The 20,427-nt window shown below is 45.6% G+C and overlaps 1 protein-coding gene across 4 annotated transcripts in view; it reads left to right on the top strand.

The window, feature by feature from the left end:
- Window positions 1–2,480: 2,480 nt before the first annotated feature.
- Window positions 2,481–20,427, top strand: part of MFN2 (mitofusin 2) — a 31,844-nt gene continuing 13,897 nt past the window's right edge. The window contains exons 1-12 of one of the 4 annotated variants that reach the window (XM_077151275.1): window positions 2,632–2,748; window positions 3,981–4,119; window positions 4,509–4,593; window positions 8,206–8,384; window positions 11,155–11,290; window positions 12,362–12,524; window positions 13,192–13,316; window positions 14,027–14,135; window positions 14,242–14,349; window positions 15,433–15,586; window positions 15,825–15,892; window positions 16,038–16,159. In XM_077151275.1, coding sequence (XP_077007390.1) covers window positions 8,210–8,384; window positions 11,155–11,290; window positions 12,362–12,524; window positions 13,192–13,316; window positions 14,027–14,135; window positions 14,242–14,349; window positions 15,433–15,586; window positions 15,825–15,892; window positions 16,038–16,159 — 1,160 coding nt within the window. In that variant the 5' untranslated portion in view covers window positions 2,632–2,748; window positions 3,981–4,119; window positions 4,509–4,593; window positions 8,206–8,209. Of the gene's footprint in view, window positions 2,583–2,631; window positions 2,749–3,980; window positions 4,120–4,508; window positions 4,594–8,205; window positions 8,385–11,154; window positions 11,291–12,361; window positions 12,525–13,191; window positions 13,317–14,026; window positions 14,136–14,241; window positions 14,350–15,432; window positions 15,587–15,824; window positions 15,893–16,037; window positions 16,160–20,427 lie in introns of those variants that run through there. The other 3 variants (XM_077151277.1, XM_077151274.1, XM_077151278.1) reach the window with 3 other exon arrangements.

Raw genomic sequence — 20,427 nt, 5'->3', positions numbered from 1 at the left:
GAATATGGGATGGGGGATGGAACTAGGTGATGTTCTGGAGAGGCTGGCCCTTGTAAATTTCAGGACTTGTCTAGTCTAGTAGCCCATATGGAGGTTGTAGGTTTCTGGAAAGTAATCTCAGTGCATGAAAGTGCAGAATCTCAGATAGGGGCCTAGGTAGTCTTTAGAGTTGAAAGGAATGGTTTTGGCTGGGTTTTGGCAAACCATGGTGAATAGCAATATCTGCTGAAGCTTGCATAAAAGTAGCCTCCAGAATATCCTCTTGACTCTATTTGAACGCTCTCAGCGATTGGTACCTTATTTTGTTACACTTCTTTCCCCTCTTTTGGTCAGGATGTCATTGTTGATCCCACAGTGCCAGGGCCAGACTCATCCCTGGGAGTCCTGTCCCAAGTTGTCAGGAAGACTTTCACCCCTGGATATCATGTCCCATGTAGTGGAGAGGGTAATGATTTTACTTGCAGAGTTGGGCTTAGGGAGAGGCCACATCTGAGGAACAGAAGAAATTTTCTGGAAGTAATCTTAGGCATAACTATAGATAGACTAAGTTTTTCCGCTACAAAAGTAAGCTTCACAAGATCAAGTCTCAAGGTCAAGGTCTTGGCCTATTGACTTGGCAGTCCCTAATGTTTGAGACAGTATCAGGTTTTCCCCAGTGGTAAAGTTTAATAGTTCTATATTTTCCTCCTTCAAGGGACTTTGTCAATTTTTAAATTATCTTCTCAACATACTCTCGGATGTATCTGGGCCTTACATTAAGCTATACAGAATTACAAGCTCTCATTTCCATTCTGGGCTCCATGTGTTTGGGTTGTTTAAATGAGCTATCCAAATAGGTTAAATTAGATTATGTGCTACAGAAAATTTAGGTTTTGGGAAAAATAAACCTCTCTTCATTTGGTCTCATACAGTAGGTGAAGTTCTAAAATACAGACAATGTCATCCTTAGCTCTTGTGCTGGTTTGAAGCTATTATGTACTCCAGAAAAGCCATATCCTTTAATCCTCATTCAATATTGCTGGGTAGGAGCTTTTTGATAGTTTCCATGGAGATGTGATCCACCCAATTGTGGGTGGTAACTTCTGATTAGATGGTTTCCATGAAAATGTATCTCCACCCATTCAAGTTGGGGTTGCTTATTGGAGCCTTTTAAAGGGAACCATTTTTGGAAAAAGCTTTAGAGTAACCAGAACCAACAGAGTCCACACAGCCAGTGACATTAGGAGATGAAGGAATACGCCCCTGAGGGAGCTTCATGAAACAGGAAGCTGGGAGAGAAAGCTAGCAGAAGTCGCCATGTTCACCAGGTGCCCTCCCAGCTGAGAGAAAAACCCCAAACTTCATCGGCCTTTTTTGAGTGAAGGCAACCTCTTGTAGGTGCCTTAATTTGAACATTTTCACAGCCTTAGAACTATAAACTTGCAACTTAATAAATTCCCCTTAGAACTATAAACTTGCAACTTAATAAATTCCCCTTTTTAAAAGCTGTTCCAGTTCTGGTACATCGCATTTTGGCAGCTTGCAACTAAAACACTACATATTCTGGTTTACCTGGGTCCCAATCTGATCGGCTTTGTTTTATCTCTAATTGAAGCCTGATCTCTTTTTCGGATTCTCTCACAGCTGTCATATGTGGCAATGCTGACTTTCAGACCAGCCAAACTCCGCCTCTGAGTCTTGGGCGTTGCACAGGTACCCAAAGTTCCAGGGACAGTAGCTGCCTTTTAAAAACTAAAAGAAACTAATAAAGTCCATTTTGTAATACATTTTATTTAACCCAATTATCCAAAAATATCTCTTAAACACACAATATAAAGATATCAAGGAGATACTTTACATTCTTTTATCACACTACGTCTTAAGGCACGTCTCAACTCTCACTGGCCACCTTTCAAGGGCTCACAGCCAGGAGTGGCTGGTGGTATGAATTGAACCGCGTGGGCCGGTGGACCCTTTCCTGCTGTGGCCGAGTCCATCAGGAGACCTGTTTATTGCCTATTCCAGTGCCTGGCACGTGGGGAAGGTGGGGCGTGGCCAGTCATCCACCATAGGTGAGCTCTTGTAAGTCTCCTGGGTCTGTTAGGAGGATGAAATAAAGTGACGCGTGTTCCATGTCCAGCTGGGTGACCTGAAGCTGTTGTTCGTGGTTGCTGCTGTTACTTCCTCTCCTGAAAAGCAATTCAAGGGCCCCAGACTCCAGCTTGCTTCTGTGTCCCTGACTGAGTCACCTCATCCTAAAGGCCTGTCTCTTGAGAGCTCTTTTCAAAAATTACAAAATTCAAGTCTGGATCCCAGAGCTGACAGAAGGCTTGGGGTCAAGCTCTGGGGCCGCAAACCGAAGAGTAGGAACCTTTCCTCCTCGCCCTTGTTTTTTCACCCCTTGACAGCTGGAAGCCCCGCCCCACTCCGCCCCGCCCTTCTCAGCCTTGACCGACGTCCGCCGGAACTACGGCTCCCGTGATGCAGCGCGAGTCCCGAGGGCCTATACGTCATCGGCTTGGGACGCCCCGGCGGTGAGACACCTCGCTGAGCCGCCTCCGAGGCCCTCCGCAGACGGGCCCTGTCCCACAAGGACTAGTAAGGTCAGTCTGTTGAGCTCGGAGTCCATCTGTTTACTGCGGCCCTCGCGGCAAACCTGCGGCCGCTGATGCGCGCGCATCCCCCCCTGCCTCCTCCCGCCTCTCTTTGGGTGGCGCGCCCTGGTGACGTTGTGGGCGTTATGGCTGCTGCGAGGCTGAGAAGGTGAAGGTGAGAGGGCGAGCGCGCCTGGGTAGCGGAGACTGGCCTGGTCCAGCCGAGGGGAGTCCAGAACAGCCCAGACTGGCCTCGGGGGACCCTGGGAGGCCGGGGTCTCCAGCAGTCGGTGTCTGGGAAGGCTGGCATGCCCATGCCCGGGCTTCAGCGCCGGGCCCGCCGCGGCCTTTGTGGGTAGGGGGCGGGACGCGGGGACCCGGTTCAGGGTGTCGGGTTCCTGTGCCTCCCCATCGTCCCAGCCTTCACGTCCACATTCCACCCTTGCTCTTTCCCTATTTTTCATCCTGTTCTCTTCATTCCACTAGCGGTTACCCAGCAGGTGATAGGTGTGCTCATTCCCGTAGCCCTGGGCTTCCCCACTTTGGATGCCTATTGCGCTATCTTACAGTCGTCGATTTACTTGTAAGACTCGTTATTGGACCGTAAGCCCCTCGAGGGCAGGGTCTGCTTTTTACCCATCCCTAGGACTTGGCACTGGGTCAGGCACATGGGTAAGGATGAATAAATAGCTGTTTGGGTGCATGAAGTCAAACTGCTCATCCCCTTTCTTCTTGTGATCATCTCTTTTTCTTTAAGTTCTTAGTCTTCCCTCTTTCTCTCCAACCAGAAAAAGGCTTTCATTCACCCTTTCCACCTCCAAGGTGGGGAGGAAGGCAGCTCCTTGTAGTTGAAATCACGTGAGCTTTCTAGTCAAAGGGTGTTGGTACCTAGCTTCCCAGCTTGGCCACTTACCTCAGTGTAAACACTTTTTAAGTATGCTGAGCCTCTGTTTGCCTCATAGAGTGGAGGATTAATTGAGATACTGTAAAGATCTGGTACACATAGTCTTTCAATATATTCCACTTCTTTTCTTCACCCCATCCTCCCATCTCTAGTCCTCAGTTTCCCAGTCTGCAAACCCACTCCTTGTCCTAGTTCTGTCCCCTCCTCTTTCCACCCCCCTGGATGTGCCTTTACCAGTAACCGTAGGTTACTGTGGGAACCTCCCTGGTGCCTTCTCCCAGCACATGGCTGAGCACCTGTTTGTTTACATCCAGGATTGGCCCCGTACATCTGAGTTGTGTTTTTCTCTGGTATACTTCCTTGTGTTAGCCCAGCTCTCCAGTACCTCAATGAGTAAGCTCCCTTCAGGGATGAGTTTATTTGACTTGAAAACCTGCTTAAACATGTTTTACACACCAGTTTTTCTGCTGCCTGTTGACATCTCTCTTTTCCCTTCCATTAAGTCAGGGAATTGGTGGAATCAGCACAATCAGCCAACCTCAACCTGAGTCTAGCCAGAGGAAAACTCAGATCCACTTCATCTTTTTTGCCTCAGCCATGTCCACGATGCTCACCCTGTGAAGGTCTCCTACCACCCAAAAAGTAAGTAATATCTGTGACTTCTGGCATCCTGGATCTGGGTTGCGTGGAAAGGGTTGCGCTCTCCTGGCCAACCAATTCAAGTCTCCTAGCATAGAACTAGAGTTTTCCAACTTGTGTTGGATAGAACTACTGTATTTCCTTTGTACTTCCGTGAAAGATCACTGGTAGCCATTGTAGCTTATTTTAATGATTGGCAGGTCAGAAAATGGCTGGGATTTTCTGGGTTCCCTGAAGAATTAGTCTCCATCTCCCTTGCTTGTTCTTCTCTGCTCTGCTGACTCTTTTCCACCTCCTCTCTGCCCAGAAGAGGCTGATTCCTTATCATTGCCCTTCTAAGAGTCTGCTTTGCTCTCTTCACCCTGGACACTCTTTTTGTTTCAATTTCCCAGCTTCTTCTCTGCTCCAGTTGTGCCAACAGACGATCTGTGGATCCATTTTATTTTTCCTGCTAGGAGTTGCTGTACATGAAACTGGGTAAGAAGGTGATGGGGATTCAGAGACTGTCCTTGGTTTCCAGACACACTTTGGAGTGATTTTGCCACTGCACGCTCTTACAATCAAGATATTTAATATTCCTCAACTAATAATCTAGGGTGAGGTGAGGTTTTTTATTATTTTGAAGTGTAATAGCAGTTTCAGTTTAGAATTGGTTTTGATTCTGGTCTTAGGTTAGTGTTGTGCCCCTCGCACTTTTCTTTTGGTGGTGTAGGGGACTATCAGATGAATAAGCATTCTCCTAAAGTGTGATCTTTGGGTTTTTAAAGGCAGTTATGCAGAAGAAAGGTTTCTTCATCAAAAAAAAAAAAAAAACTTGTGAAATGCAGTATTAAATATAGTTAAACAGGTGTCTTTACAACATGCCTTCGCAAAACCTTTACCCAGCTTCACTGGAGCTGGGCAGGGGAGGGGTGACGGCGGCAGTGACATGGTGTTTCATAAATTAAGTCTACTGTGGAGCCCTTTTTACATGGAGCATTGGGTATGGAACCACAATTTGGGAAATGCTGCCTTAAACTATTGAAACCTTGATCTCAAGAGCACTTTGAGACTGTAATAACAGCTCTGAGCTTTCAGCTTATGTGTAGCTACTATTAGAGCTGGACTTTCTGGGCCTGCTGTTCTTGGGGGATGGGCCCCACATGTCTGTGTCTAGCCCTGTGGGGAAGTAGGATCTATCAGGGCTTTCCAGAGGAGGAACAGGAACCCCATCACCTCCTGCCACTCAGGGAGGGTAGGAAGCCAGAAGACAAAGCCCTGAGTTAGTGAGGGTGCTATCTTGGTTTCTGTGTGTATATTTAGCCATGTTGGTCCTTTGTGTGTATGTGTATGTACAGTTTGTTCTTTGGAAGGATTAAATCCTGGGTTCTGAAAGGTTTGTTCATTGCTCTTGACTCACTGGATTCTAAATGGAAAGAAACAGATGCTTGGACAAAGGCTACTTTCTAAGAAAAAGGAGATTTATGTATTCCAGGAGACAGAAGGGTTAGGATGATGCCTCTGCCTCCCCCGACCTCCAGGCAACATTCACGTAGCTCCATTTGGGCACCTGCTCTGTGTCAGAGCCTGGCTCTCAAGAAGCTCACAGACTAGTACCAAAAGTTTGGTAAGATTGCATGCATGTCCTCCATGGAAAAGTCAAGGAAAACTTCACTGAGTGGATGACACTTGAATTGAATCTAGAAGGACAGATAGGAATGTGCTGAATGGGTAAGAAAGGAAAGAACTTTCTGGACTGAAAGCAGCATGTGCTATGCAAACACAGAATCTCAGCTTGGAAATTAGCAGAGCCATAGAAGTTTAGAGACTTCTTGGTAGGTTCCACACAGGTGATTAGGAGCATGCTGCTACAGGCTGGGTAATGGTCAGAGGAGAGGCCAGTTTCTGGACGAGCTGAACTCCCAGCAGACTTGCGACTTTGAACTACTAAGCTCTTACTATAATGCATGTTTTTTAATCTTACGCTTATTAAAACTGTAACACTTTTGGTTCCATTTCCTTTGGGCTTACCAACAATGAGTAGAAGTTAAAATACCACTTCTAAAAGCCTCAGGGAATGTGCTGCCTGCAAGAAAGTCACTTCTGGGTCTGCACTGCTGATCCTCACCTCTGAGCAGATCATTAACTTACCCCTGTGGCAGTGGGTGGGGGAACCCTGGATGTGTAGGTGGAGTTGCCTCTGCCATTCCCTGAAGGTGTTTAGGGGAAGAGTCCTGGGAGATTATTATTAGTATTGCTTTTTTTTTTTAAACCGTAAAACTTTCTGTGTACTAGGCATATTGCTTGCATCATCTTTGTCTGCTTGCTGTCTGCATAATATCATGCTTGTTGTACACATGAGAAAACCAAGATTCTGAGATTAAATAACATACTCAGGTTAATTTAGCCCATAAATAGTGCAATCACAATTTGAGCCCAGCTCTGACTGATTCCAAAAGCTTCATCTACAATTCTGGCATCATACTCCATCCCAAACCCCTTTGCCTCTCTTTGAAGGTTTCCTTTTACTGCCTGCAAGCACTTTTTCTGAAAGAGTTGGCTGTAACCTGCTGGACCATGGAACCCCCATATCACTGTACTTCCCTTTTTGCTTTGGAGGGACCAGAGTGTCCTCCCAGTGCCCCTCTCAGAGTTTTCTTGTCTCTTATTTAATCTCTTGACATGTGGCCTCTCTACTAAGAAAAATCTCTCACGGTTGTGATGTTAGACTGAGGAGGAATATATAAATGGAAATAGGGTCATTTTCCTTTCCATGTCCCCAGAAATCATTAATGTGGCAAAATGATTTGTAGATTTGAGCAAAAGATGTGGGCTCCCATCTCCCTGTGGGTCTGTCTGTCTGTCCACTCCTAGGAGGTAATTAGTTCCAAAGAGCCAGTTCTGTCATTCATTCCCCATGTATTCTTTCCAGAAGTTCCATCTGTCTTTTGGCAGTCTTTGGAAGTTGTTTGTGTGTTCTCTCTCAGGAGCACTGCCTTTCGTTTCCCAGCTAGAGAGAGTGAAGTGCTGGGTTGGGTAGAGGATCTGTGATTAAAGTGACTGGGGAGGGCGTGGCCTGAAAGAATTTACTTGGGTATGGGAGAGAGAAGAGCAAGGCATTCACACAGCTGCACATACTACCCCCTCATCCTTGGGAGGGGCCTTCTTCCTTTAACTTCCCTGGACCTGAGGGCTCTGCCAGGAGGTCGTTCTGTCCATGGTAGAGGAGGAAACTGGCAGGGATCCAGAGATTCCCAGCTATACCTGAATCCCCCCTTATCTGGTACATGTGCCTGTTTTTGACCTTTGACTAAGACTTCTAGGACTGTGGGGTCAAATCTCCCAGCCTCTATGTGGAAAAAAACTGGTTATGAAAATGTGGGTAAATGGGTGAGAGCAAGAAAGATCCCTACACAGGAGATAGACTGGGACGATAAAGTATTAGCAGGGTTTATCACAGAATGATGGGGTTATGATTTGTTTTCCTTTAGTTTTCAAATTTCCTTCAGTGCTTGTATCTTATAATAAGAGAAACCATTAGCTGTTTTCAATAAATTACAGAAGTAGTCCTCCCTCACTTCACCCTTCCCTGAGCCCCCTCGCTGGAAAAATAAATATATCCTGTCTGGAATTAGGACACTCAGTAGAGTGTCCAGGAAAGGGCAGTGAAAGTCACTGACATCAAGTGTAACTTCACTTTTTGGTACTTTCATTTTTAACACTTTTTCTTGGTTGGGTAATGTGTAGGAGAAGTTGGATTCGGCCATGTTTTTCTGCCTAAGACTCAGAAGAGGGCTTCTCTTTTATCTCACGATTCCTCCCACCTCTCTCAGAGGAGGAGAAGGCAGAGCCTGTCGCTGTTCAACAGGCAAGGAGCTGCCAGCAGTAGGCCTGCACCCAGGGCCCTGGGCCAGTCTTTTCAGTGCCCGTGCTGTGAGGGGTGGAACCTGCCCACATGTCCTGGGAGGTTCCTTCCTACTCTTAAGATGCTGTTTCTTATCTCACTGTTCCTAGATCTGGTCCTGGTTCCCACCACACCCTGCCCCACTCCTAGCAGAATGTCCTAAGATGGGGTGATCCTGGCTTCTCTCATGTTATCTTCTTTTGCAGCGCAATGTCCCTGCTCTTCTCTCGGTGCAACTCCATTGTCACAGTCAAGAAGGATAAGAGACACATGGCTGAGGTGAATGCTTCCCCACTCAAGCACTTTGTCACTGCCAAGAAGAAGATCAATGGCATCTTTGAGCAACTGGGGGCCTACATCCAGGAGAGTGCCACCTTCCTTGAAGGTGAGTTGGGCATCTGCTCAACCAAACCCACTGCCTTCAGTTTGAACACTTAATTAGCAGCCCTGCTCTTGGGGACCCCAGGCACATATGGGTTGTTGCTGTCGGTGCTGCTCTGCTCTTGGAATCTATTGGAATGGGGCTCAGGGGAGATCAGGTAAGGAAAGCAAGGGATCAACCACTTACGAATTCCACGTGTTCTGCTTCGATTAATCGTGAGGGGTAGGCGGATCCTATCCACATCTCAAAGGTGAGGAGATGGAGGTTTTCAGAGTTGTCCGACTCCAAAACCCAGGTGTTTTCCTTGGCTGGGTCCTGGCCTCCTTTATTACTGGGCATAGCCTGGCTCTTGGTTATTCTGAGCATTGTGTGCTCTCTTTGATATTTTTAGATTGGCACCAGGACTCATGTCACCCCTACCTTCTCCACTTGTTACTAATTTGAGCCCAGCTCTGTCAGCACGGATGGACTGAGTCCTGGCCTCCATGGGCTTGAGCACTAGCTTCAGCCATTGGCTTTTTCAGGTTGCCTCTCTTCAAGGCACACCTTGGCTCTGGCTCCTGAGGTGGCCCATAAAGACCCCATAACCGAGTCTCATCTGCCCTTGGTTTCCTCATTTATGAAAGAGAGTCTTAGGTAAGATCAGGGATTTTCTAATTCTTGTCTGTAAAACCCTAGTAGTTCAGTGGAGATGTCCTAGGGGGTCACCCCTGGCTGAAATGGAACACAATTCTCTGCTCTCCACCTTCAATGAAGTACCTTGGCTTCTGGCAGTTGTGTATGTCAGGCTGTTGTGTATGTCAGTGTTCACAAAAGGCTCCCTTTAAACAAAGGGACTCTATCCAGTTGTATTTCCCCATCTGTGCCCTTTAGCTTAGTACTTGACGCAACAGGTACTGCCTAAATGTTTGTTTAATCAAAAAATATACGTTTTGAAGTTATAAGATTGGTGGCTGAGATTTTTCCAATTAATTATGTACTTATTTAGCAACAGCAACAGCATGCCTGATACTGTGCCAGGCCCTAGGCAGGTGGGTGTGGCAGACCAAGTTGTTACACTCCTGAAGCCCAAGGCCATTTCCTGGGCTGCTCTGAGTCACTTGCTCAGATGATGTTGTGGATGGGCACGTGCTTAGTGAGGGTATTTATGTAGTGGCATCAGGAATGAATGCTCAGTTTCTTTTTTGGGGAAAATATGAGGCTTTCCCTTTTGGTGGAGTGAAAGGGAAAGAGCTGGAGTGATTCTGAGATGCACCGGGAGGGGAGGGGATGCTCACTGCTCAGGGGCTGTTCTCTAGCAGGCAGTGTCCGAGAGGCTGTTGGGCTGGTGCTTCTGCTTTTAAATGTAGCTGCAGGCCTGAGAGGCAACTTCCATCTAGGAGCAGTCCCAAGGCCAGGCTGTAGTGGTCAGATTGCCATGTGCCCCTGTAAGGTAGGGATGTTTATGGGGCCGGGGTAATAGGGCTAACCAGTGGGTAGGGGCAGCCTTATCGGGTTGGCCATTTCCTTCCATAGTACCAGCTGCTTGGAAACTTTGCTGGGAGATCTCTGAGGTGTCACTGGTCATGCCCTGGATGCTCTGGAGTCTGCTTGGGCCAGACCCCATCTCCTGCTAGCTGGGCACCTGAGGCACAAGTGCTAGCTGGCCTCAGTTGCTCCTGTCTTTAATAATTAGTTATCCACCTGCTTGTCAAGGGCATTGGGCAAAACAAATGTCATGATCCAGTATCCATTCATTAGCAACCATTTGAATGCCTGCTGGATGCCTGGCACCATGTTGGGTGCTGGACATCAGACAGTTTGACCCTCACATGGTAGATAATGCAGATGGCAAAGCTAGACAATTCACTATGGTAAGGAAATGCTAAGATGGGTAAAGTATAGGGTGCTAGAGGAGCTCCAACCAGGGGGCCCTAACTCAGGATGGAGTGGTGGGGTGGTCAGGAAAGGTTTTCTGGAGGCTGTGCCATCTAGATAAACTCGAGGCTAAGTGGGGGTGAGCCAAGCCCCAAGGCATTGCCTCACTTCTCTGGGGTGGGGTATGTGTTGTGTGTGTAGATTCAGGCAGAAGTGAGCAAAGCCCAGAGGCGAGTTCTGAGTGCATGGTGAGGGTGGAGTGTGAGCAGGAAATGGCAAGAGATGAGGCTAAGAGCAGAGCCAGACTGAAGGACCTTGTGAGATCACACAGAACTCCATGGGCTCCGGAGCCAGGCTGCCTGGCTTCACACCTATCTCTGCCATTTGTTAACTGTGTGATGTGTTACTAGTAAACACTAAACGAGACCGAATTTGAAAAGCAATTAGAACAGCACTTGGCACAAAGTTAAATCTTTATAAGTATTTGTTTAGTGAAAAATATGTGAGTAAATGATGGCAGTTAACATTTAAGTATTCACCATGTACCAGCCACAGCTCTAGGAACTATATATGTTTTAATTCATATTATCCTCAGAACAATTACATTAGGTATTTTTGTTATCTCCCATTTATAGAGCAGGAAACTAAGACCCAGAAAGGTCGGTTTGCCTGAGATCACAAAGTGGGGCAGTGGTGAAAGCTGCCACTGGAAGCCAGGTGATCATGCTCCCGAGCCCGCCTTCTCAACCCCTGCAGTGTGAAGCCACAGAGGGGAATCTGAACTTTTGGCCTGGTGACAGCAGGGAACACATGGTAGACAGTGATTTAGGGGAGCAGAGCTGGACTCTTTCTTCCAGACTATGATTATGGGAACCCTTTAACCACATGATGACCCATTTTCAATCCCCACCTCCAGATACCTACAGGAATGCTGAACTGGACCCTGTTACAACGGAAGAACAGGTCCTGGATGTCAAAGGCTACCTGTCCAAAGTGAGGGGCATCAGCGAGGTGCTGGCCCGACGGCATATGAAAGTGGCTTTTTTTGGCCGGTGAGTCCTTGAAGCCTATACACCTTCTTTCTTCCTGGCTGTGTGGGAGGGAGACTCTTTGTACAGAATCACGGTCTGACTGTCCCAAGACAGGCAGTAGTTGACATGTCCATGGCGTTTACCTGCATTACTTCTTGTTACCGTTTGAGGTCTAGTAGACACTTTGAAAAAATTAAAATCCAGTCCAGGGGAAAAGAAGCCCCTATATAGGTTGGATGCTAAGTGCACAGTTAGCCTGGAATTTGGCCCCTAAGGACTGTGACCTCAGGTGTGACCCTACCTTCTCTGTGCTGTCATTTCTCCATCCTCACCTCGGGGGTGTGGCTCACTTGGGTGAGCCCACAGACCTTGTGTCTGTTCGGTATCAGTAAGGCCTCTTGTAGCTATGAAGGGATGACATGACCTGGGAAGCTTCCTTCTTAGAATGAGGGAGACCGTGTTTAGCATTTACTGGAAGCTCTGAATCCCAGAGTAGATGAGTTTGCCGAGTAGAGCTATTTTCAAGAACAAAACTACAGTAAAGGGGTGCGAGAGGCAAGAATGCTAAAGCTGTTTCTTTTTGTGCTAGTTAGGAGCTGGGACTGGTGGGGTGGGGCTGCATGGACAAGGGGCAGCCTGGTGGGAGGAGAGCAGCAAAGCCATCCCTAGTTGATGGTCAAGGACCTCAGGATCATTTTGCTCACTGTAGACTGAGGAAGACCCCGGGGCATGAGTCAACGATTTTAGGGTGAAGAGGGATGGGTCTGCATGTGTGATCTGAGAGGCTTACAGTTAAGGTCTCCGTTACCCTAGGAGCAGATTAAGTTTCAGTCTACAGGCATTACGCTCCATGCCCCTTGCAGCCTGGGTTTGACGTGATGAACCAGGAGCACACCATGGGTGCAGATCCAGAGGCACCTGTGCCTCCGTTTTAATAACCACCAAGCACCTACTATGTGCCTCTCTGGGCACTGTCCTGAGCACTGATAATTCTGCCTAGAACAAGGCTCTGGACTTGCAGTCTAACACCTGCATTGTGAAAGGCACGGCCACAGATGCTGTGGCTCACTGGCGGCCATTGTTTCCACCCAGGACGAGCAATGGGAAGAGCACCGTGATCAATGCCATGCTCTGGGACAAAGTTCTGCCTTCCGGAATCGGCCACACCACCAATTGCTTTCTGCGGGTAGAGGGCACAGATGGCCACGAGGCCTTCCTCCTCACTGAGGGCTCAGAGGAGAAGAGGAGCGTCAAGGTGAGGGTACTGCGAGGGAGGGGAGGGCATTGAGGCAAGGGGTAGAGGGCCTAGCCCTGCTCTCAGCCCTGGGCATACTGGCCTTTCGAGTCTGTTGTGCCATGATTGACACTGACTCAGGAGAGGACTGTGCCTCCCTGCAGGGAGAACATGGAAAGCCCTACTTCAAACAAAATTTTTTGAGGTTGTGAGAGAAGTTTAGAGAGAATTAGAAATGCAGAGAGCCAAGAATCAGAACTCTGCAGTTCCTTGTGTATCGCTAAGCAGATCATTCGACTTCTCTGTTTGCCTTGTTCTTCCTTGGGATGTTTCTGAGAAGTGATTCCTGCATTTGCGCTATGGTTCTGACTTGTCAGCTAGTGACTTGCACGCTTTTGTTTTTCTGAGAGCTTTCTGCACCCTTGTCTGGGGTCACATGCTCACTTTGGTTCATAAAGAATTAATCAATGCACAACAGGCTCAGCTTTCAAGAGACAGCCAGAAGGGAAACTGAAAGAGCAAAGAATAGTTGGTTTTGACAGCTCACAACTCTTCACTTTTTATTTGTGAAGTGAAAGAAAGAGGGGTAACAAATTTGGCAGCAGTCTCAGAGGCCAGGAGACATGGGAAACCTCCAGACGGGAGGCTCCTCCTCTGCCCGGCCCTTCCTTTCCCTCCTCTGCATCAGACTGTGAACCAGCTGGCCCACGCCCTCCACCAAGACGAGCAGCTCCACGCCGGCAGCCTGGTGAGCGTGATGTGGCCCAACTCCAAGTGCCCACTTCTGAAGGATGACCTCGTGCTGATGGACAGGTAGGCGGCCTGCCGAGAAGGACCAAACCGGGAGGATACTAGGTTTTCACTTCTGCCAATCCAGGCCGGAGCCCTCTGGGCCGGTCCTTGCTCCACTCGCTGTTGCTCCCTCTTACACTGCCTCCCAAATCCTCCTGCCGCTGGGATTTCCTCCACAGTCCAGTCACTGCGCTGATCGGAGTCAGTAATAGTTTGTAAAAAGGGTGAGGAAAGATACTCAAAAGTTTGGGAAGATTCTTAACTGCGACCCAGTGTTAGTATGTGTATTGGGAGCAGAGGCAGGGGAGTGCTGAGTTGCAGTGGTGGTGTCAGTGGTATATTTTATGTCTGTTGGAGGAATACTTTGCCTTTGCTTTGCAGACAGATTACAGCTATACAAAATAAAGTTCAGTTCTGTAGTGTTTACCTGGTTTTGCATAAGTACAAAACTCTACCTTTAAATATCTATCACCAAAGTAAAATGACATAGTAAGTTTTTATAAAAGTGATAGATGTGGTAACAAACACATTTTCAGAGAATCTGGAAGGCTGTAAAAATGAAAAGTAAAAATCCCCCCTCACCAGGTAAGGGCCCAGCCTGATTTCGTTCCCTTCCCTGGCTTTCTGCCCCCTTGCCTGGCTGCCTTGCAAATCCCCTGTCTTCTCAAAGCAGATAAAATAGCTCTTGCTCTTAGTACCTGACAGTGTTGCTTTACTCTTGACCCCTTTAGCCCAGGGATTGATGTCACCACAGAGCTGGACAGCTGGATTGACAAGTTTTGCCTGGATGCAGATGTGTTTGTGCTGGTGGCCAACTCAGAGTCTACCCTAATGCAGACGGTAACTCCTCTCCTCCCTTCCCCATGCTGTCAGGATCCCACTGGGCCAGGGGCTCGGGGACCTTGGCTGGCACAGCCTCTCTTCCACTGAATTCCTCCTTATCTAGGAAAAGCAGTTCTTCCACAAGGTGAGCGAGCGCCTCTCGCGCCCAAACATCTTCATCTTGAACAACCGCTGGGATGCGTCTGCCTCGGAACCCGAGTATATGGAGGAGGTTGGTGCCTTTCTGTTTGGCAGTCTAGGGATGCCGTCCACTGAGGCTTGTCTTTGTGGGCCGGTTTGCCCCCTGTCAGGCCTCATCAGGTCTGGTGGTGACATCCTTAAACTAATTGCATCACCAAAGATTTCCCAGGTGTGCCCAAAATCACTTTGGTGTTTTCTGATTGCTTTAAAAATACTCCTTTCTCTTCTCACATTCGCTTTCCCATTCTGATCTCTTCTTTGAAAGGAAGATTTTCACATATACCTAGATGCTCATTTTGGTTCATAAAGAATTTATCAATGCAGAATAGGCTAAGCTTTAGGAAGACATCCAGGAGAGGAGCTTAGAGGAGGGGCGAAGAATAGTTGGTTCTTACTGGCAACTCAACTCTTACGTTAGGTCTGAAATGAAAGGAAAAGGTATATCAGATAGGTAACATTAGATAGTAGAGCACACTGTGAACAGGCTACGGTTCAACTTCTGTGTAGCTTTGTTGAATCACTTAACCTTTTGCTAATTGGATTTCCTTACCTGGAGGTGGGTGTCATAAATAGAATTATTGAGGATGACATGTGCTAACCTTTGGAAAAGTGCCTCCCACTGGTGCCAGGCATTCACCAGGAACTGTTGTTATTTTTAAGTTCTATAAATAGGACCCCAGGACATCAGAGCTAGAAGGGAGTATCTAGTGGTGTTTCCTCAGTTTTATAGACAAGACCCTGAAGCCTAGAAGATCAGTAGAGCCCATGTTTCCAGACTCCCAGGATCCTTTGCTTCTGGGACTCCAAAGTGAAACGCTGTGTAAGCCCTAACAAGAGGCAGCCTGGGGAATGTTTAAACATTTCTGCTTGCATATTCATAACATATTTTGGGGAGGATATACCCAAGAAACCCCCATGATGTCGGTTCTACAAGGAAGTTTGGTTGCTAAACAGAGATGGAACTCCACCATGTTTATGTTTGTACCTTTTGTATATTAAGCCATGTAAATACATTATTTCTTTGTTTTTTTTTTAGTTGGGGTAGGCTCCATCAGGAGGTCCTACACACATACACATACCCCTTGGTCACATCCACCCATTTGCTTGGCTCCAGGTCCGGCGGCAGCACATGGAGCGTTGCACCAGCTTCCTGGTGGATGAACTGGGCCTGGTGGACCGAGCCCAGGCCGGGGACCGCATCTTCTTTGTGTCTGCCAAGGAGGTGCTCAATGCCAGGATCCAGAAAGCCCAGGGCATGCCTGAAGGAGGTGATGATGAGGACAGAGATTTTTTTTCCTTTTCCCTGATATCTTAAGATGTTTGGTCTAAAGCTAAGTCAGTTAGTAGAAAATAGTTCTGAGAAGGAGATAAGAGCCTTGAGTGAAAGCTCTTTGTTTTCCAACCAGTGACTGACTTACAAAGTTCTCAGTCAGGATTGGTTTGGTGTGGTGTCATTTTCCTCTTCTGCTAAATCATTCCCAGGCTAATGTAGTACAATTCTCCTAGGGGGCGCCCTTGCAGAAGGCTTTCAAGTGAGGATGTTTGAGTTTCAGAATTTTGAGCGGAGATTTGAGGTGAGCCCTTTGATTCTGGTATCAGCGATTCTGTGCCTCCTCCAACTCTCACCGACTGGGTCCCCAGCAGTGAAAGCCAGGGCTTGGCCCTGACTGTAGGGCCCAGGTGGCACCTTTCTGCTTCACCATTCCTTGTCTGTTCCAGGAATGCATTTCCCAGTCTGCAGTGAAGACCAAATTTGAGCAGCACACAGTGCGGGCCAAGCAGATCGCGGAGGCCGTTCGCCTCATCATGGACTCCCTGCATGTTGCAGCTCAGGAGCAGCGGTAAAAACCCGAGCCATGGGCAGGTGGAGAGGAGGGCGCTGAGGAATGATTATATTCACCCGTGTGTGAGTGGCCAGGACATCAGGACATGCCCAGGGGCAGATCCCTGGTGGCAGAGCTGAGGCTTGGGGCTCTTGTCAGGACCCTTTCCACCGACCTCCGGACTACATTAGAGCTGCAGAAAGCAGCCTGGTGAGGAGGGTTTGATGCCCTCCCACTCTGACCTGTGCAGCCCAATCCACTGCACATCACCCCTAAAAATCCCTGTGGGGGCCTCCAGCTCCAGTGCTGTGCTGAGCACAGCAGCCATTCTCAGAATCGTAAACACACATCCTGCTTTATAATTGCTGAGAAATTTAAAATACAGAAAAGCACAGAATAATATAAAAATGATATGAATAATATAAAAACACCTTGCTTCCATCATACCAAGTTGACAGTTAATGTTTGCTTTACTTTATTTTAAGTTAAAATTAAAAAAAAATTTTAAGTGCCCTTTGAGTCTTTTACCCCATCCCAGTGTCACTGCCCCCTCTTCAAAGGCAGCCACTACTGTGAACTTGGTTATGGTCTCATCATCCACTTAAAAACTACTTTTTAAAAAATCAATCCTAGAAAGTATTTAATGTTCTTCTGTTCCATGTTTTAAATGTACAGATATGGTTTTACACTGTAATTTGTACTCTGCATCTGTCTCTTTCTACTCAGCATTGTTTTTTGTTTATTTATTTATTTATTTATTTTTGCATGGGCAGGCACCAGGAATTGAAACCGGGTCTCCAGCATGGCAGGCAAGAACTCTGCCTGCTGAACTACCATGGTCCACCCTATTTATTTTTATTGACAAAACATGAACATACAAACATGAACATTCTTAAGATATGAACATTCCATTCTTGGTATATAATCAGTGACTCATTGTATATTCATCACCGTGATCATTACTTAGAACATTTCAGCATTATTTATTTTTTTTATTTATTAAAAAAAATTTTTTTTAATACCAAAAAAACCCACCAAACGCAAACATTTGTAACTTTTGATCATTCCGTTCTATATATATAATCAGTAATTCACAATACCATCACATAGTTGCATATTCATTATCGTGATTATTTCTTGGAACATTTGCATCTATTCAGAAAAAGAAATAAAAAGAAAACAGAAAAAAATTAATACATACCATGCCCCCACCCCTCCCCCTCACTAATCACCAACATTTCACTCTAAATTTATTTTAACATTTGTTCCTCCTATTATTCATCTTTATTCCATATGTTTTACTCGTCTGTTGATAAGGTAGATAAAAGGAGCATCAGACACAAGGTTTTCACGATCACACAGTCACATTGTGAAAGCTATATCATTATACAATCATCTTCAAGAAACATGGCTACTGAAACACAACTCCACATTTTCAGGCAGTTCCCTCCAGCCTCTTCACTACATCTTGACTACTAAGGTGATATTTATTTAATGTGTAAGAATAACCTCCAGGATAACCTCTCTACTCTGTTTGGAATCCCTCAGCCATTAACACTTTATTTTGTCTCATTTCACTCTTCCCCTTTTTGGTCAAGAAGGATTTCTCAATTCCCTGAAGCTGAGTCTCAGCTCATTCTAGGGGTTTCTCAGACCCTTGATGCTGGGTCTCAGCTCATTCCAGGATTTCTGTACCACGTTACCAGGAAGTCATGTCCCACATAGACAGGGGGAGGGTGGTGAGTTTACTTGTTGGCTGGAGAGAGAGAGGCCACATCTGAACAACAAAAGAGGTTCTCTTGGGGGTGACTCTTAGGCCTAATTTTAAGTAGGCTTGACCTATTCTTTGTGAAGGGTTAAGTTTTATATGAGCAAACCCCAAGATTGGGGGCTCAGCCTATAGCTTTGATTGTCCACACTTCTTGTGAGAATATCAAGAATTCAACTTGGAGAAGTTGAATTTTCCTCCTCCTTTCTCATCATTCCCCGAAGGGGACTTTGTAAATACTTTTTTATTCACTGTTCAAATCATTCTGGGATTTATCGGGGCATCACTCTGGTCAAACCAACAAAATCTCATGTCCTACTCAAGGTTCCATGTACTTATGGTGTTCAATTAAGCTGTCTACATAAGTTATATTAGGAAATGCACTAGTCAGAATATAAATTTTGTACCAAATAAACATTTTTTGCTTTAGTCTCACACATAAGTTGAAATTTTACAATATTAATTACCATCTATTTTCAGCACCCTGCACTAATGACATTCCTTTGTTCTTCCTCATGCAAAAACATTTTTAATTTGTATATTTAGTCACTATCATTATATACTCTAGGCATTCCTAGATTATACCATCTCAGTCTTTATTGTCTGTCTGTCTTTCTGATTTCATTTGTACCCCCAGCCCTCCTCCCTCTATCATTCTCACATTCAGCTTCATTCAGTGTTTTAACATAATTGTATTACAGTTAGGTAGTATTGTGCTGTCCATTTCTGAGTTTTTACCTTCAGTCCTGTTGCACAATCTGTATCCCTTTCAGCTCCAATTACCCAATATCTCACCCTATTTCTACCTCCTGGTGGTCTCTGTTACCAATGAAATTCTCCAAGTTTATTTACCAATGTCAGTTCATATCAGTGAGACATACAGTATTTCTCCTTTTGTTTCTGGCTAATCTCACTCAGCATAATGTCCTCAAGGTCCAGCCATGTTGTTACATCATAAATTTATTCTGTCTTACGGCTGTGTAATATTCCTTCGTATGTGTATACCACAGTTTGTTTAGCCACTTGTATGTTGATGGACATTTTGGCTATTTCCATCTCTTCGCAGTTGTAAATAATGCTACTATAAACATTGGTGTGCAAATGTCTGTTTGTGTCCTTGCCCTCATGTCCTCTGAGTAGATACCTAGCAATGGTATTACCGGGTCATATGGCAATTCTATATTTAGCTTTTTGAGGAACTGCCAAATTGCCTTCTACAGTGGTTGTACCATTTGACACTGCCACCAACAATGGATAAGTTTTCCTCTTTCTCCACATTCTCTCCAGCATTTGTCATTTTCTGTTTTATTGATAATGGCCATTATGGTGGGAGTGAGATATGGTTTTGATTTGCATTTCCCTAATAGCCCAGGAAGTTGAGCATCTCTTCATGTGCCTTTTGGCCATTTGTATTTCCTCTTCTGAGAAGTATCTGTTCAAGTCTTTTGCCCATTTTGTAATTGGGTTGTCTGTCTTTTTGTTGTTGAGTGGAGCAATCTCTTTATAAATTCTGGATACTAGACCTTTATCTGATATATCGTTTCCAAATGTTGTTTCCCATTGTGTAGGCTGTCTTTTTATTTTCTTGATGAAATTCTTTGATGTGCAAAAGTGTTTTAATTTCGAGGAGTTCCCATTTCTTTCTTTCTTTCTTCAATGCTCGTGCTTTGAGTGTAAGGTCTAGGAAAGCACCTCCTAGTATAAGATTGATATTTCCCTCCATTTTCTTCTAGCAGTTTTATGGTCTTAGATCTAATGTTTAGGTCTTTGATCCATTTTGAGTTAATTTTTGTATAGGGTGTGAAATATGGGTCCTCTTTCATTCTCTTGCATATGGATATCCAGTTCTCTAGGCACCATTTACTGAAAAGACTGTTCTATCCCGGGTGAGTTGGCTTGACTGCCTTATCAAAGATCAATTGTCCATTGATGAGAGGGTTTATATTTGAACACTCTGTTCAATTCCATTGGTCAATATATCTGTCTTTATGCCAGTACCATGCTGTTTTGACCACTGTACCTTCATAATATGCCTTAAAGTCAGGTAGCGTGAGACCTCCGACTTCATTATTTTCCTCAGGATATTTTTAGCTATTTGGGGCACCTTGCCCTTCCAGATAAATTTGGTTATTGGTTTTTCATTTCTGAAAAGTAAGTTGTTGGGATTTTAGTTGGTATTGCATTGAATCTGTAAATCAATTTAGGTAGAATTGACATCTTAACTGTATTTAGTCTTCCAGTCCATGAACACAGTATGCCTTTCCATCTATTTAGGTCTTCTGTGATTTCTTTTAACAATTTCTTGTAGTTTTTCTTTGTATAGGTCTTTTGTCTCTTTAGTTAAATTTATTCCTAAATATTTTATTCTTTTGGTTGCAATTGTAAATGGAATTTTTTTCTTGATTTCCCGCTTAGATTGTTCATTACTAGTGTATAGAAACACTACAGATTTTTGAGTGTTGATCTTGTAACCTGCCAGTTTGCTGTACTCAATTAGCACTAGTAGTTTCATTGTGGA

This window comes from Tamandua tetradactyla, chromosome 2 (assembly GCF_023851605.1).
Source record: "Tamandua tetradactyla isolate mTamTet1 chromosome 2, mTamTet1.pri, whole genome shotgun sequence".
Classification (NCBI taxonomy): Eukaryota; Metazoa; Chordata; class Mammalia; order Pilosa; family Myrmecophagidae; genus Tamandua; species Tamandua tetradactyla.
This window is presented reverse-complemented; position numbering and strand designations above follow the sequence as displayed.